A 17735-nucleotide genomic window follows, 5' to 3' on the forward strand; every position below is an offset into this window, starting at 1 on the left:
GGTTTTTCAGCAGACATTGTGACTATTTTAGATCTAAAGAAGTCCAAGGAAGTGATTAAAGAACAACTTCAAGATTTTGATCTATAAACAGACTCATGTGTCACTGCTCCCAAGTATTCCTTCTGTTGAATATTAAGAGCAATTTTGTATCAGTTTATCATACAGTATATCATCATTCCACAATGACAAAAAAGTTTATTCAGGCCAAATTTAATGCTGTTCCAAAAGCAACTTTGGCAAGACGAATTTTGAAAATCCTGTATGAGTGGACCTTTTGACATTATGCTGGAAGAGACTGAGTCAGCAAAGCATATACTGGAGCACTGTTCCTTTCATAGAAAAAATATCATCTATATATCAGATCCATTATGAATGTGCTAAGCTGGGATGGAGAATGCATTATATACCTTTTGATTGATGTTTCTTAAAGAATAGCCAAACTTAATGCACAGCCAATTCTCTTAAGGTAACAACTCCTCAGAGGTTTATTTTTGATCTACTAAGTAATTTGTATAACTTAGTAATAAAAATTGGTTATAATTTGTAAAGACAGAATTAAAATAAGCTTAGTATGACAGAGAGATGTTAGGATTTTAGTCATGTTATGTATTTTATTACTGACTTATAACAGAAAGGGGGATTTACATATCCATTGTCCTGTAATATATTAAATGTTTACAGAGTGCCATTTCTGCTTGAATGACCAGAATATGGTTGCTGATGATGACCAGCTCAGAGGGGTGCAAAAAGTGTGGCTTCTAGATACATGTTTTATACCCCCTTTCCTACAACAACAACAACTCTGTATGATAGGCTGCGTTGAGACTCACACAAAGCTATCCAGGCATTGAAGATGGGTTTGAACCTATGTTGAACCCATTTAATTAACATAGGAAATGGAATCCAACAAAGCAACACACTTTTAATCTTAGCTATAATCATAGAATCCTGTGCATACCAGCATTTTGGTATTCAGTTGATATCTGATATCGAGAAAGACCTCCACTGTTTTCCAGAGTTTGGATATAATCCGTCTAAACTTTCTGTTAGGGCCAAAGTAGAAAGTTCACAAATGCAGTTAGAACCATCATTTGCTTAACACTGAGGGAGGATCTAACATCTCTCTGTTTCCAGTCTACTGTTGCTAAAATCCTTTTGCCTATCCAGCTTGAAACATAACTTACAGAGAGCTTTTGTCCTTCATAGATCTATGAACAAGAAGATACAACTCTTTGAAAACAGTCTCGTTTTGCCTATGGCTAGGCTGTTCTTATTTCCATTGTAGAGAAGACATCAGGGTTCCCAATAACGGTATGCAGTATAGTTCCGTGTTAGAACACCATTTTGAGGGGGCCTTTTCCTGGGTCCATTTGATTGCCAGGGTGTCATGCTGAAATAGTCATTCTGAAGGGCCCTATTCTTCTTGCTTTTCAGCTGCATGAAAAAAAAACACAGTAAGGAAGAAAGGAGAAAATTTTGCCATTCAAAGAATGAAAATTTCAGTGAACATTAGCAAGAGCCAAAGGAACATTAATTTGGGTATCCTCCTTCTGAATATTCTATGAAAGAGGAAGTAAAATCCCACTTGATGTATCTTCCCACAAGTATGATAAGTCAGGTTTCTCCTTCATGTCATATCAAATAAATGAAAAGCTAATATGCATGTCTTCTTCATGCTCTGAAGTCTTTATGAAGGAGAACCTTGCGTAGCTCTTTCTGGGAGCAAGGTTGAATGAAAAGCAAGGTTTGTGTTACTGGTTATCAGGCAGATGAATAAGTAACTCACAGGTTTTCCAGTATGGCTTCTTTATAATATAAAGAAGTCAGGAGAGATTGCATGTGTCTTTAAAGATGGCCATACATGAATTTCAGAAAAGTATGCTTTAACATATAATAATATACTTTGGTTCCAGCAAAGGGTACAACCCCTAAAGTACCCTCTGCATCTTCTTAACAAATTAAATGGCACTCCATTGAACTCTCCAAAAGTTGAAACCCCTGTAATTTTTAATGGGACTGAGAGGTGACTCAGTAAAAAGATTTTTTTTTTAAAAAAGGTAGTACATGAGATTACAGGAGGGCACTTGCTGACATAGGAAGAGGAAGGTGTTCAATATGTTTGTCCCCCTTGCCAGGTAAGTATCTCTTGCTTATACCTGGTCCCAGCTTATTTTTGAAGGTGGCTCAAATGCTCAAAAGTCAAGCACAACTCAATTAGCCTCCCAGGAATCTGCAGTCTGTTTTACCAAGAACACTTCATGGGCATCCTTGTTCAATTCCAGCAATGTGATGCCCACAAATGCACATACACTTGCTACATGCTGATTGCCCCAGCTTCAGTTAGAGACAATTTCCAAATAAGGGAAGAGAAATATAAAAGGCAGAGAATGTTTTTTATTATTTTCTTGCTATATGTTATGGGGACTCGATGTAATAGCAATACTTCAAGTGTTCAAACCCATGATGTTAGTCTCCATAAATATAGTTCCAAGGAAAATCCAAAATGTTGGCAGGTGCATTGCTCCATATATAGCATGTTCTACATTCTTTCTGGTTATATTTTTCTCACTGGCTACATCTGATTAGTAGTAAGGGAAAATAAAAGAATGATTTCTTACCCAATAGTAGTAAATGGCTGCTGTGATTATCAGACTGTAGAAAACAAAAAATCCAAGTGGAATAGCCATTGGCATGTTCATGTAATTAAGCTTTTCTTGGAGCGGAGGAAGTTCTGAGGATTGACAGGAACACAATAGAGCTCAGACACCTCAAAACAAAGTATAATTTCATATTCATTGAAGTATGCCCTCTCCCATGAATGCTAGAAGATAAATTAACTGAATGCACAACTAACTGAAACTCAAACTACTTAGTTTATTATTAAACTACTTTCAAAGAGTTTTCTCAAAAGTATCACTTAGATTTTGAAGGAAAAGAGTTGTTGAACTCAGGTCTAGGACCTGCTTCTAAGTACCAGTTTCTGGCAAATAATGTTGCAGTGAGGTGATTGTGTCAGAAAATGTTCATAGGAGGGGCATCGATCTAAATCAAGGATTTTTGGCTCTGAAACATCCTACAGATTAACAGAGTTGGAAGGGACCTTGTAGGTCATCTTGTCCATCCCTCTGCCCAAAACCAAAGAAACCAGCTTAAGCACACAATTTAAATATGGGCAACCCTATAGTTAATAAGAATTATATGCCTCTCTGACCCATTAGAAACAAATTTCACAATTTTACCTTTCACATAAATTAAATTGCTCCTGCTTTCAGTTTCATATGGTGGCGGGTCAATCACCTCAATCTTGCACATGTAGCTGTCTGTGTGGATGACCTGCAAGTCCCTCAGGTGAAACACAGCATGTTTTTCTTCTTTTGCAATATTTATGTCCAAGCTTAATCCAGAACTGTTTGTCTTGATTAAAATTGTGGAATTGTTCCAATTTGCTTCAAAAAGTTGTACTTTCCCAATTCCTTTCAACAAGTAGGCATTTAACTTTGTAATGGTCTCTCTGTGAGCTGGAAAGTCACAGGTCAGCTGGGCATTTTGGTGCACTGTTTTGTGTAGGAATCTCTGTTGCTTTGAAATGTTTTCAGCTGTTGGAGGAGAGAAACATTTTAATAAATAGGCTGTCACATGGAACAGAAGAACACCTTAATAATTTGGGGGAAATGGGCTCCTTTTCACTGTAATTTCACTGTGAAGCCACCCAGAGTCACTTTATAGGGCAGTTGGACAGCATAAAATTATTAAAAATAAAGTAATAAAAATAAATTTTGTCAGAGAAATATACTGCTATATTTCACAAAACAAGTTGCTCATAAACGTGATAGAAATTCAGTTTTAATTAATATGATTAGCATGTCAGCATTCCAGAAAAACCAAACTCCAATTAAAAACTCTGAGACTGGCATTTTCTCAAAGTTTCCTTTTATTAGAGTAGTTATACTGGCACATCTGGGAAAATCCAAATCGGAAAGTTCTGAGTTTTCCTCCAATAAGTAAAATATTACAAATCCATCCCTTGCACCCATCATTCGATCACATGCCCCAATCACCATCTGTACCAACACAAAACATCTCCTCTACTATTCCTCATCCAGGTGCAAGAATAACATGAGCTTGACTTTAAAGAAGAATGCTATTATGTCTGACCACATACGCTCCATGAAATCCCCCCTCACAACTTCTCACACTCAAAAATGTGCCAACATGGAAGCTTCTGGTGCTAATATGGCTTTCAAAGCTGACATAGCACTGTGTTTGACTAAAGTGCAGCTTTTCTTTTTCATTGAAGAACTAATAATAAGAGCCACCCAAACTGCAAAACAGAAGCAGGGCAAGTGGAATAGTTTGTCTGAAATCCTGCTTGGTTGTGTTTCAGGTGTGTCTTATACCTATTATGAAAATGCACAATCCATGCCAGACAATGGACAATAGCCATATGTGTTAAGTTTGGGAAAAGAGAGGCTGAACCAGAGCATGAGTGCAACAATACTTTATTATAACAATAAAGGGCTGACCGTGCTTGCCACGCCTGGAACTGGCTCGCAGCGATCAGCAACTGGTCGGACCCCGCAGCCTGCTTTTATAGCTGGCTGCTGGGGAGAACCAACCAATGGGTAAAGGGGAGAACGCCCCCGCAAAGTGAATGGACCTGAGTGAGAACTCCTAGAGTCCTCAGGACATAACAATATGTGTTATCAGAGTAGCTCTGAAACACTAGTTCATGTGAATAAGTCCCTCAGCAAGCTGCCCCCATCCCTGCTCTCATCCCAGGAGACAGAATTGAGTAAGGAGCTAGATTTCTCCAACTGTTTCAGACCTGTAGAAGGCAGAGGGATGGCCTTGAAGGATAGGAGAAAGATTCTCTACCAATGCAACCATCAATCAGACAAGTCCAACTTGAGCCCATTCCAAGAAAATAATTGAATAAATATCTCAAACAGAACACTCCTTAACTCACATAAAGATAAAGTGAGGAAGGGGAGAAGGGCATTCAGACATGCAAGATTATGGTACTATAACTGTCCCAATAAAAGTAGTACTAGTACTACGGGATTATTATCAATGATTTGAATATTATTGTTATTACTACTATTATTTCGTTTCAAAACTAACTGTACTCAGACAACATGCTGTTCATGTAGATATTGAATTTTTAATAAAGAAAATGTATAAATAAAATAAAATAAAAAGTCTTGTCACCAAAATTGGGTAGAGAAAAGTGCTGCAGGTGTGATGTTCAAAATCTTTGCATGGTATGTCCACCAATAGTATTACTATCCCGTGCAGTAAAATGAGATAAACAGGCATTGGAGGCAGAACATCATTTATTTATTTATTTATTTATTTATTTATTTATTTATTTATTTACTTACTTACTTACTTACTTACTTACTTACTTACTTACTTTGTTTAGTTAGTTAGTTAGTTAATTTCATCGTGTTTATATAGGTATCCAAAACAGAAAATGTGTCTCTGAATGCCATGTAATAAAAAATCACTGCTGCTAAGTCAAAATAGGAGATCCTTGAAACAGTGAAGAGTTACATCTTTTCTTCACTTTCTCCCTGCAGTTCAGTGGCATATTTCTACACTGAGGGCATTGGGCAACAACTTTATGGTGGGAAAGCTCTAATAGTTACACAAAAGACTTGGGGATTATCTACTTTATTACTTACTTACTTACTTACTTACTTACTTACTTACTTACTTACTTACTTGATTATGTGACCAACCAATTCACACAGTGTAAATATTTGACCAGAAAGCAAGATAAACATTGCCATACTATGAATGTCAGGCTTGTTGTCACTCAACATCACAACAGTAGTCAATTATATTTGTGCCTGTCAGCAATCATTTGGGATATATGCAAAACCATGGTATTTTTGTGAGCCAGCCATTGATATCAGGTGATGAGATAGTGGCGTTACAAGCAAGTAATAAAATTGCTATAAAGTTATTCATTCTGACTATTCATAACTATTTTCAAGAATGTAAACCCATTTTAATTCACTGATAATTAAATCCTTAAATATTATATTTAAGATGTGAGAGTTTTATTTAATAATGCACATAATATAAACTAAAATAAGCTCATTTTATGAATAAGCATTAATTAAACATTGCTTCATTATTTTCTTATGTAAGCAAATCTGCAGCAATCATCTTATTCATATATAAAATTATGTTCAAATCAAAATCAGGCTCATAAATTTGCTAGTTTTTATTTGTTTTAGATAGCAGTTCATTCTTTTTTAAAAGCACCATTTTGATCTTTCTTTAAGCTATCAAAGTTCCTTCTTTGTGAAAATATAATACTTTTTTTCAATATTAGCACTGCAGTTTCAGCTAAATCAATACCTAGCTTTTTATCTATCTAGCTTTTTCATAATTTAAGCCCTTCAGAGGGAAATAATGCAACTCATACTGTTCTCTAAACCAGTCATATCCAAACTGTAGCCCACATGCAGCCCTGGATAGCTAGCAATGTGGACCCACAAGTTATTATAAAAATATTTTAAAAATAAATTTGTTATTTATATAAATTTATATACTATATGGTTATATATTATATATTATATACTTTGTATGTGGCTGAAGACAATTTCTCTGGACTCAATGCGGCCCAGGCAAATCAAAAGTTTGAACATGCATGCTCTAAACTAACAAATAATCAGAGCCCTGCATACAGTCCCTCTTGCATAAAGGTGCAAGAAAGGTGCAAGAAAGATTCCTCTGAAGGAACCTCTACAGCACAAGATATATCTGGATAAAGAGGAAAGGAGCAGTGATTCTGGTCTTGTTCCCCATCAATCTTCTTCCACTAGTTCTATCTCTCAGACATCTGTACATTGAACCAAGGATCCAAGGGTCTAATCCAAGGAGTTATCCCTTTGCAGGCATCACCACTGCAACACATTACATCTAGGAGTTGGGGGCTATTGTGGGTGCAGAGTCAAGGATGGGATTCACTGATATTGGCAGATAATTTATGATCTGGGAAGAGATTAAGCAGTTCCTAGTATGCCTTTCACCAAGTTCTTCTGTAATTGAATACAGCCTGAATGAAGGCATGGACTTTTACATCGGTTTTCATTTCTTGTTCTATGATACAGCTTAATTGCAGTGCTTTCTGACCATGACTTACTGATTATTCACCTTAGACTCTAGTTCATAGTTTGTGATCTGGGCCTGAGGAAAACTTAATTGTCTAAAGTCACATCTTTCACTTGAAGTGCATTTTTTTCTTTGCTTTCCAAATATCTTACTAAAGAACAAAAAACAATTCCTCTTTCTCCCTCTCTTTTTTTGTGCTTAATTTGTTTACATCGATAATATTTCCACAAATAGTGTGGGAACTAAGCTCTGAAGAAGGCTTTGTTTTCTTTTCTCATTTTTTCACTATATTCTACTTTCCACAATAGAATAGTCATAAGAGGTAAATGGAAGGGAAGCAGACTAGAGGTAAATGAAGTATGTTAGTGTAGGTTAAAATCATGTTATTGAAGACAGACAACAATATTGGTGTATTGGAATAGGGTATAGTAGAAATGCATTTAATTTGGATTTTTAAAACTATTTATTTCATATACATTTTTGCACATTTTAAAACTTTATTACAAAAGACTAAAACTATACAATATAGAGTATGTTAAAAAAATCACATTAAAAGCCATTAGCAAAAAAAGGCCATTAACGCAACTATTAAAAGCCTAGTAAAATAAATGTTCAATTCAATTCAAAATGTTCAATTCAATTCCTATTCAATTTCTTGAATAGGCTCATATACTACCCCAAGGGAAATGAGTTTCATCATCAGAGAACAACAGAGGAGAAGGTTTTCTCCTGAAGGTCAGAAAAGCGGACCTTTGATACAGTGTGCCATCTCTGGTTGGCTTCACCTCTGGATAAGTTCTTAAAAGGCGCACCAGCCATTAGACTTTTTTAAGGAACTAAACAAAACTCCTCAAGTCTAGATTGGTTTTTGGTGACACATCACTGCAGAGTTTGGAGCCACAATGCCATACTTTTTTTTGTACCTAGTAGTGTATAGTAGACAACTAGCATCTATCTTTCAATAGAAGCATGGAATCTCAGAACCTCTTACTGATTAGCAGCCAAATACCTTTAAATATAAATTTACCTAAGTTCACAATTTCAGAAGCCTATACGTGATCCTTTCCAATGTTCAGTACATGTCCCCAAATACTGTGGTGCTGCCTAATATATATGACTATGATTGGTAGACAAAAATGTACTGTATCTATTCCGAGAGCCAATATGATATAATGGCTAAGCCATCAAGATAGAAACTAGGCCATTGAAAAAATATTATTAAAGTAATATGAAATGTAATAAACTGAACTTAAGCATTTTTGGGAAACTGGGAGAAACTGAACAGATAACAAATTTGACCAACCCAAATTCGATCTTGCATCATTATCCTGGGACACGTACATTTGCTTTCATTCATCAGATAACAAATTTCCCATTCCAGCTAAAGCCTATATTATTTTTAACTGCTATGACTCTGAACCTGTGCTGTTAATGATCTGCCACATATTTAAGTAAGTGAAAATGGCAGAGGAGTTTCAAAAGTTGATGTCTCCAACTTAACTGTAACAATGCGCAACATCATTTATTGTCCAATTTAAAAAAATATCAAAGAGTCATTTGAAAGCAAGCAAATAACCCTGAGATAGTCAATCAGGTCCTAGAGAGAAGAGGGGAGCTGCAACAGATTGTTCATAGGGAACGGATGTTCTAAGGAAGGTTGTGGCTTGTAAGAGCTGATAAGGTCTCAATTGAACTATTATTAATTATTGATTCTTATTAAACTGACTACTGATTAGGGATGTGGTAGGTAATTTTTGAAACCAAGTCATTTCCCTACTTGAAATTGTTCTTCAAAGTTTCTGTTTGCCCAGTAAAGGAAAAGATAACATTACAATAAGAAGCTTGCTTGTTTTCTCCAGCAAAACAAATGCCAGCTTGGTGGAGGGCAATTCAGATTTAACAGATGGTATAATAGAGGTGTCTAATTGCCCTTTCCCTGAACTACACTGAACTGGGTGGGGCTGGGGACATACAACTCATTTCTCTTGCGGAATGTTAATTTCATCGTTCCCCAAATCAAGTGTTGAAAGTAGGTCAGCCAAGTTAATAGTCCTTGATTTGATCCATAAAGAAAAATACTCATATTCTTCATGAGATTTACCTTCTGCCTAACTTTCTTCTTTGTAAAGGAGATATCCAAGGGTTAATGAAGGATCAGTTCAGTTTTACAATCAGAAAAAGTAAAAACATGGCTATTTACTGATATTGTTTGTATCTTTACCATTTATATTGTTTTATTTGTTTCCTATATAATTTGATTGCTTATTACTAATCTATGACTATCACTAAGTGTTGTATCTTATGATTCTTGATTAATATATGTTATTTTTTCTTTATGTACACTGAGAGCATATGCACCAAAGAGAAATTCCTTGTGTGTCTAATCAAACTTGGTCAATAAAGAATAAAGAATTATATTCTATTTACTGAGATGCACCATGTTACAGTGGATCTGGTTCGGTCAGCATTATCAGTAAAGTAGTCATTCTTGTTTCTTATAGCCTTCTCCAGTTTGGTAGTTTTCCAGAGGACTTATTACATGAGAGCCACATTGGTGCATCCAACAGACTAGAGAAGGCCATTACGATTATGAACATTGTTTTGTGATAAGCAAGCTGGTTAATGTTAATGTTTTCTTTAATGTTATTGTTAAATATTATACTCAAATAGTACTGTGTTTGCTCCAAGCTTCATTTAACAATTGCCTGACAGATTTTCCACACAAGAATCTAAAAGATGGAGCAAGGGGTAAGAGAAAAAGAGGCAGAAAGAGACAGAAATTATTACCTGCTGAACTGGTATCCTGAATAATATGAAGCACAGGAAGAACACTCCAGGCGATTATGCTGGTAAAAGACATAAAGGACATCTTGACCTCATACGGAACAGAACAGAAAGTTGCAGTTGTATCAGTTTAACTCCACACTTCAGGTTAAACAGGTATCTCAGAGATTTTATTCTCATCTTTTCCTCTCAGAAGCATGTAAAATGCAGAAATATCAAACCACTCTGCTGCAAACAGGAAACGGCTCTTTGATGACTTTGTAATTTTATCTGTGTTTATTCATGCTTTTTTCTATACTTTGCTCTACTCTCAGAAACTCTGCACTATTATGCCCCTGACGTTCATTGGAAAGAAATGCCAACCCTCGCCCACTGAAAATGAGAATAGGAACCTGGATCAATACACAGCCTGAAACTTTCATAGCTGCCAGATGAGAAGAAACTGCCACTGAGATTCAGCCAGTCATTTGTGGACCAGGCTTTTTTCCTCATGTGCCTTCCTCTGAAGAATCTACATCATGGAAATAGAGCTACTGTTACCATCATAAAAATAGCCAAAGCAGCATCTCTACCACCTCTATTCCTTTGAAAAAGTTCCACATTAGAAATGAACTTATCCAGAAATATCTGTGGAGATTCTCAGTCATCCAGGTCCTAATTGTTTCAAAGGTGCTTTTTAGAAAAAGGCAACCCGGGTGTTCTCCCCGCTCCCCTTAAGGAAGACAAAAATGTTTCACTTCTCATGCAAAAAGCTTCATTGGTCCTAGCAGGGTGGTGGGGGTAATGGAAGGATTAGTTCTGACAGGACAGGGCAGGCAGTGTTGGAAGTATCAGTTCTCTGTCTTTCATGGCACATTTCCAATGTTTGATAAAAGTTATGAAGGATCTACAGGTCATTAAAAATGTAGGTATCATCAAGATAAAAATGTGTGTGATCTTCAATATTAATTACTATGGAATAAATAAATATAAACAAATAGGTTCAAGTATTTGACACCAGCTGGAACTAAGTTCCCCCAAGAGCTCTTTGTTTAGAGTCTAAATAATGGCATGAAAGTCTTGGAGCAAGACTTTCCAGCAAGACTGGAGCAACAGAATATCATACATTCTGTGGCCATCACCACTCTTTTTTTTCTTCTCTTTAAAACTGATTCCCCTACCACCACCAAATGAGCTATATGGTTCAAAATAAAGGAAGAGAATCTGGCTTACCACTGTGAAGCTTTGGGGAAGATAAAAAGGCATTTAATTAAAAACACCTATACCAAACTATAAATTTTATCCAAGAAGGCAGGGATGTTGTGGTGGAACAAGGGCGATTCTGGAGCTCCTGGGAAAGCCACCGAAACCCCCACAGCTGAACCCAAACCATCCCAAAGAGACAGTGAGCAAAGGGAGCACATCCTGTCGATCCCAGGGACACTGCAAAGTCCCTGGTTGATCCAGGAAAGCTCCTGAAGTTCTGCAGTGGAGGGAAGCTGCCATTAAAGCCACTAGAAAGCTGTGACAGCACCGGAAAAAAAGATTGTCAGGAAAGTGTGTCGGTTTGGATGAGAACCCTTTTTTTTGTTTTTTTACTAAAATCAGAGTACCCTAAGGGTGTTTAGAAGGAAGAAGACAGAAAAGTGGAGAACAGCAGCAAAATAGAACATAAGGCTAGCTGTCAAACATTTTTTGGACTGTTTTATTTTATTTTTCTTATTTTTTAAAGAATTTTTTTATTTTTGCTTAAGTGGACTGGATCTTCAAATAAGAATCAATTGAAAATTACTTTTAATTTTTGTTGCTAAAGTTAAACTATTTTTCCCTTTTTATTTTTACTTTTAAAAAGGATACTTTGTTAGAATCTATTGGCTACAGTATAACTAAAGGAGAAAGTTAAGCAATACTGTCATCTAGAGGTCGTATATATACATATACATATACATATACATATACATATACATATACATATACATATACATATACATATACATATACATATACATATATTTTATGTCTCATCTGTATCCACAGGTGGGAATACACAGTTCCAAAGTTCAGATATTCAAGCAAAACAAAACCAGACCCAAAAGAGTTAACTGCTCTGTTTACACAGTCCTTAGCAGTCTTCCTGGAATCTGTCTGGCAAAGCTGAATTGTTCATAAATCATGATGGCCACTTCAAATGTATTCTTCCGAATCCAAAAAGCACTAAAAATCCACTTTGCTTCGAGCGGGGGAGAGGTGTTAGCACGCTCCTTATATATCCCCTGAAGGGGCGTGTCAGTCTCATTAATTAATCCTTGGCTGGACATCTCTTTTCTAATTGAGATTGACGTCTCAATCTTCTCCTAGTTCTGGCATCCAGCCAGCATCTGGCAGTTTCATCATCGCTTGAAGCCTCTGGCACACCTTCCTGATTAACAGTTAACACCTGAGGTGCAATCAGGGAGGAAGTTCCAGAAGAGGAAGACGTCTCTGAAACTTCTAATAAATTAGGCTCATCTCTTAGATTCAACTCCTCCTCCTCCCACAGACTCCTCTCAACGTCGCTCAGTAATGAAGGCTCGAATCTCAATGCCAGATCTTCCTCCTCACTCGAGCCTACATCTGCTGACTGACCTGGTTCAAACCTCGGAGGCACAACACATATACATATATGTTGTGGCTCGGAGGTTTGAGCCTGCTTTGTCAGAGGTCGAGGACTTGGTCAATGAGGAAGAGGAGGATTTGACTCTAAGGTTTGAGCCTGCTTTGTTAGAGGATTTGGAATTGCCTTCCTCCCCAGGATTTCCCTCCTCGGCAGGATCTTCCCCCCTGATTGTGCCTCAGGAGTCGGCAGATAATCAGGAGAACGTATCAGAGCCTCTGACTGAGGATCAAGCCCAGGAATGCTGGCTTGATGTGAGGCAATGGCTCAGGCAAAAGTGTAAGTTGCAACGTAAAAGGAAAGGACGAATTAGTGACTGAGATGAGGGACTGACACACCCCACAGAGAATAAAAGGGGGTGTGTTAGTTCTGGATTCTTGTTCGGGACAATGTGTTAATTTGTGAGAGCAGCTCCGACGGAATCTGTGTGTGTGGCAATAGCCTGTGATTTATGTTTTTGCTTTATTATCGGACTTGGCAGACAGCTTGTGTGAGACTGCCAAGGACTTGTCTGGCCAAAGGAATTTAACCCTGTCATTACTGGTCTTGTCTGCTTGTGTATATTCCTTTGGAAACTTGGACTTCTCAGTTCGTTGGCACAGGTGGGACATAACATTTTTGTCCCGAACCCAAACAAAAAAACATCTTTTGACCAAGATGGATCAACAACAGCAGCAGCAGCAGCAGCAGCAACAGCTTAATTAGCTGCAAAATGATAACCAAGTTCTGCAGCAGCAAGTTACTCAGCTGATTAATCAAATCACTCTGCTGTAGGCTCATGCTGCTCCTCCTGCCCCCTCCCCATAGGAAATGCCTAGTAGCTGTGCCGGATAAGTTCTCTGGGCAGCCTGAAATGTTCCCGGCTTTCATGGGACAGTGCCAATTGTTTATGGCTCTGAGGCCGGAGGATGTTCCTGATGACCAGGCTTGGGTGGGGTTTGTAATCAGCCTTCTGTCGGGCTCGGCTGCCAGGTGGGCCACTCCTTTGTTGGTGCAGGACAGTCCATTGCTAACGGACTATCAGGGGTTTTGGTGTATGAGGACCCCATACGGGCTCAGACAGCAGCCAGACGTCTGAAGGAACTTCGCCAGCGGAAACGCCCCTTGCAGGAGTTGATTTCAGAGTTTCGACTGCTCTGTTTGGACTCTGCATGGTATGATGCGGCTTTAATGGATGCTTTCCAAGATGGCCTGTTGGAGGACATACAGGACGAGTTGGTTCACGTGGAGCCGGCCCTGACCCTCGATGCTCTGGTGGTGCAATGCTTTTTTAAAAAAAATAGATTTTATTGAATTTACAATTTAAAAACACATTAATGGTACATTTACAAAATAAAAAGAAAACTTCAATGGCATAAGACTCGATGTCCCATTCGGAGCAGCCATCCACCTCAAGGTCACAGCATCCTGCACAACCAGCGCCCCAGGTCTCCCACAGTGCCGTGGCCAGGGCTGAATTGGCCGCCCTTTGTGATTTCTTGGAAAAGAATTTGGCCCAAGGGTTTATCCGACCGTCGTCATCCCCTCTTTCTGCTCCCGTTCTTTTTGTTAAAAAGAAGATGGGAGACTTGCGCTTGTGCTGCGATTACCGCCAGTTGAATGCCATTATGGTGTGGAATAGTTATCCCTTGCCGCTCATTCCAGAGTTGATGGTGCGGTTACGGGAGGCTACTGTCTTTACCAAGCTCGATCTTTGAGGGGCCTACAACCTGGTGCGGATGTGAGAGGAGGACGAATGGAAAATGGCCCGATACGGCCATTTTGAGTACACTGTGATGCCGTTTGGGTTGACCAATGCCCCCGCGGTCTTCCAGCACCTGATGAACGATGTGTTCTGGGACATGCTCGATCGGTTTGTGGTGGTGTACCTGGGTGATATTTTGATTTATTCCAGGTCCAGGGACAGCCATCTTTAACAAGTTCGTCAGGTCTTGCAACGTCTTTGGGAACATCAACTCTATGTGAAGCTGGAGAAATGCCTCTTCTTCCAGACTTCCATAGAGTTCTTGGGGCACATCATCTCTCCCAAAGGCATTGCCATGGACCCACGTAAACTGGAGGCCTTGTGTAGTTGGGAATCCCCTTGTCAAGTGAAGGATGTTCAACGTCTCTTGGGGTTTGCTAATTATTACCGGACCTTCATCCCGGGTTTTGCCAAGATGACGGATCCCATAACCCAGCTCATTTGAAAGAAGGTCCCATTCCAGTGGGGGCTCCTGCAGAACAGGCCTTTGAGGGTCTCAAGAAGGCCTTCATTGCAGAACCTGTCCTGAGGCATCCTGATCCACACACATTGTCCTTTTGCGGTGGAGATGGATGCATCCAACGTGGCTATTGGGGCTGTGTTGTTGCAAGCCCCGGCGGATGGTGCCCCTCTTTTTCCCTGCGCTTACTATTCTCGGAAACTCACTCCTTCCGAGTGCAACTATACTATCTGAGAAAAAGAGTTGCTGGCTATCAAGGCTGTGTTTGAGACCTGGCGACATCATCTTGAGCAGGCCTGGCACAAGGTGGAGGTTCGGATGGATCATCGTAATTTGGAATACTTGTCCACTATGAGGAAGTTGAACCAGCAACAGATCCGGTGATCGTTGTTCTTTGCCTGGTTCAACTTTTCTGTGACCTATATCCCCAGTGCTCAAAATCGGAGAGCAGATGCCCTGTCCCATAAACCTGAGTACCTTTGTCCCGAGGACCCCCTTCCTCCATGTATGGCGCTGCCACCGGAATCTTTGGCCATTATCCAGGTGTTGTGGCTCCGGGCTTGGATTCAGCTCCTGTGATTGATATGAGTTCAAGTGAAGAGGTCATCGCAGAAAAATATGATCTACTTTCCTATCTTCAATGACATTCTGAAACCTGAGGAAGAAAGCCGCTTTCTCCAATTCCAAATGGACCACTGATTTCCAAAGTTCACAATACAATACTTTTCAATTCTGTTCTGTCTCTTCTAATTTTTTTCCCTCACATTCAGTTCTGGCTTCCACTATTGTCAGTTTCTGTTCCTCGCCACTTGCATTATTTCAATTTGGTATCCAGTTTCTGTATGTCATTTTTTACTCCTCCTGTATCATTCTTCATTTCAGTTTTCAGGTCCTCATGGTTCCTTGCTATAAGTTCGTGAGTCCTCACCATCATCTCTTGCATCATAGTTGAGTATGCCATCTGTAACATTAAGGAGGAACTTGGCTTCTCTACAGCAAACATCATACCTAGTGACCTTTGTCCCAATGGGGAAGATATAGTCTTCTTTCCTGTTTTTACAGTTGTAGTCATCATTGTCATTTTCAGGATCTGTAGAAGAGTCTTCCAATCTACCATCAAATAGCGCTATTGTGGATACTCCCCGTTGTCTTTGTTTTATCTTATCTGGTAATATGCTTTTACAATAAAATCTCTCCGATCCTGTATTTGATTTAATAACTGCTCAATTAGTTGTTAACCTTCTACTATGTATTGTATTTACAACACAATATCAAATATAAACTCTAATCATTAGTTGTCAAATATAATAAAATATAATCAGTAATCAATAATCAGTAATCACTAGAATCTTAATTAATTAATTAATATGATCAATTTATTATATGAAAATCTTAAGAAAATACTTAGAAAATCCTAGACACAGTATATAAGTTAATCCACTATAAATCCACCTTCATTTTCTCCACAGTTACAAGTATAGAAATTCTTATTTATACTAAAAAGATTTCCAAAAATAGGGGAAAGAAAAGAAAGGAAATTTTTTATTAATTTTACCAGAATAGTACTTCTTATTAAAATATTAAATATATTCAACCTATTATTACTCAATATTTAATAGTTCTAATAACTATATCGCTATTTTATGACTATTACATATATTAAATATATTAAATACATACAATATATTATAAGTGCTATTTGCAAAACCTCCAATCTTCTTTCTTCAGTGAGCAGTTCTTACTTCAAGATGTCTTCTTTCAAAAGTGCATAGTCATTATCACTCATTGTTTCTTCTATTTTGCTTTCTCACACAACCCTCACAGTTCTCACCGCTGCCGATTCCCCTCTCTCAGTAGTCTCAGACAGTCAAAACTTGTTTCTCTCCTTTCACTTCCATTGTCCACAAATACAAAAACCTCCAATCTTCTTACTCCACTCAGCAGTTTCCTGTCTCAAGATATCTTCTTTCAAAAGTGCACAGTCACTATAGCTCATTGTTTTTTTGTTTCGCTTTCTCACTGCACGTCTTTCACAGTTCTTACTACTGCCAATCTCTCGCTCTCCTCCATCCATACATATAAAAGGGAAAAAGTATTGTCTCTTCTTTCTCTCCCCCTGTCTATTGCCTGTCAGTCTGAAAACCAGTCACTCAATCCACCATAAATGTTCCGGACTAGCAGGCTCGTAGCCTGCAAATCTGATTGGCCCGCTGAAAGCCAATCATGATTGGTCACCATAGACTGATGCGATTGGCCAGTAAATGGGCTGCTGCAATTGGCCCTGCCAAGAGCGGCAAACTCAAATCTCCTTCATTGGCTACCTAGCCGCAGCCAGCCCTATAAAAGGGGCTGCTGCGGCTGGGGTTAGTTGCTCAGATCTGAAGTCACAAATAAAGAGCTTTAGTTACTATCTGAGTCTTGCCTCCGTTCTTGAACCGTCCTCCCAGATATAACACTGGCGACGAGAATGGGATACGGAGGCAATGAAAGCTATTGAAATTGAGCCAGCCGAAGGAGCACGTGGCTGACAGAGCGCAACGACGGCGACATGGCCAGCAGCGCTATACCACCCGCACCATTCGATCCAGCTAGCAAAGATTGGGACTCATACATGGACAGATTTCAAATGTTCCTAGAGTCCAACAACCTCAAAGATGCCACGCCCAGCAAGAAACGAGCCATTTTTCTAACCCATTGTGCACCAGCTGTTTTTAAGATGGCTAAAGCCTTAGCCAAGCCAGCTGAAGTTAAAACCATGGATTGGGACACCCTTGCTCCCATCCTGAGCAACCATTATGCCCCAGCCATGCCAACTCTCATTCGCAGGCATGAGTTCTACCAGAGGGACCAACGTGAAGGTGAGAGCATTGGGGATTTTGTGGCAGACCTGAGGAACCTGGGTGGTTTGTGTGGCTTCGCCAACCTCGAAGAAGCCATGAGAGATCGCATTGTCCTTGGCCTCAGAGACCCCACTGTCCAGAGCAAGATCA

General features: G+C 38.9%; 1 protein-coding gene and 1 long non-coding RNA gene across 2 annotated transcripts in view; one reads left to right on the forward strand and one right to left on the reverse strand.

Moving 5' to 3' along the window:
- LOC148127917 (uncharacterized) overlaps nucleotides 1-17735 on the forward strand; it is a 139599-nt gene that overhangs the window by 57065 nt on the left and 64799 nt on the right. The window lies entirely within an intron of this gene.
- LOC113433880 (T-cell-specific surface glycoprotein CD28 homolog) lies at nucleotides 586-10134 on the reverse strand. Its single transcript, XM_026696714.2, has 4 exons — nucleotides 9913-10134; nucleotides 3240-3596; nucleotides 2619-2731; nucleotides 586-1434 (listed from the first exon to the last, which is right to left on the reverse strand). Exons 1-4 carry the CDS (start codon nucleotides 9992-9994, stop codon nucleotides 1294-1296), a joined length of 693 nt encoding a protein of 230 aa, XP_026552499.1. The 5' UTR covers nucleotides 9995-10134; the 3' UTR covers nucleotides 586-1293.

The sequence above is a fragment of the Pseudonaja textilis genome, chromosome 1 (assembly GCF_049901715.1).
Source record: "Pseudonaja textilis isolate UNSWEBS1 chromosome 1, rPseTex1.2, whole genome shotgun sequence".
NCBI lineage: Eukaryota > Metazoa > Chordata > Lepidosauria > Squamata > Elapidae > Pseudonaja > Pseudonaja textilis.

Coding starts and splice junctions, on each gene's coding strand:
- LOC113433880 (XM_026696714.2), bottom strand. CDS start 9,994: ATGTCCTTTATGTCTTTTACCAGCATAATCGCCTGGAGTGTTCTTCCT. Junction 2,732..3,239: donor CAATTTAATTTATGTGAAAG/GTAAAATTGTGA, acceptor GTCAATCCTCAG/AACTTCCTCCGCTCCAAGAA. Junction 1,435..2,618: donor CAGCCATTTACTACTATTGG/GTAAGAAATCAT, acceptor TTTTTCATGCAG/CTGAAAAGCAAGAAGAATAG.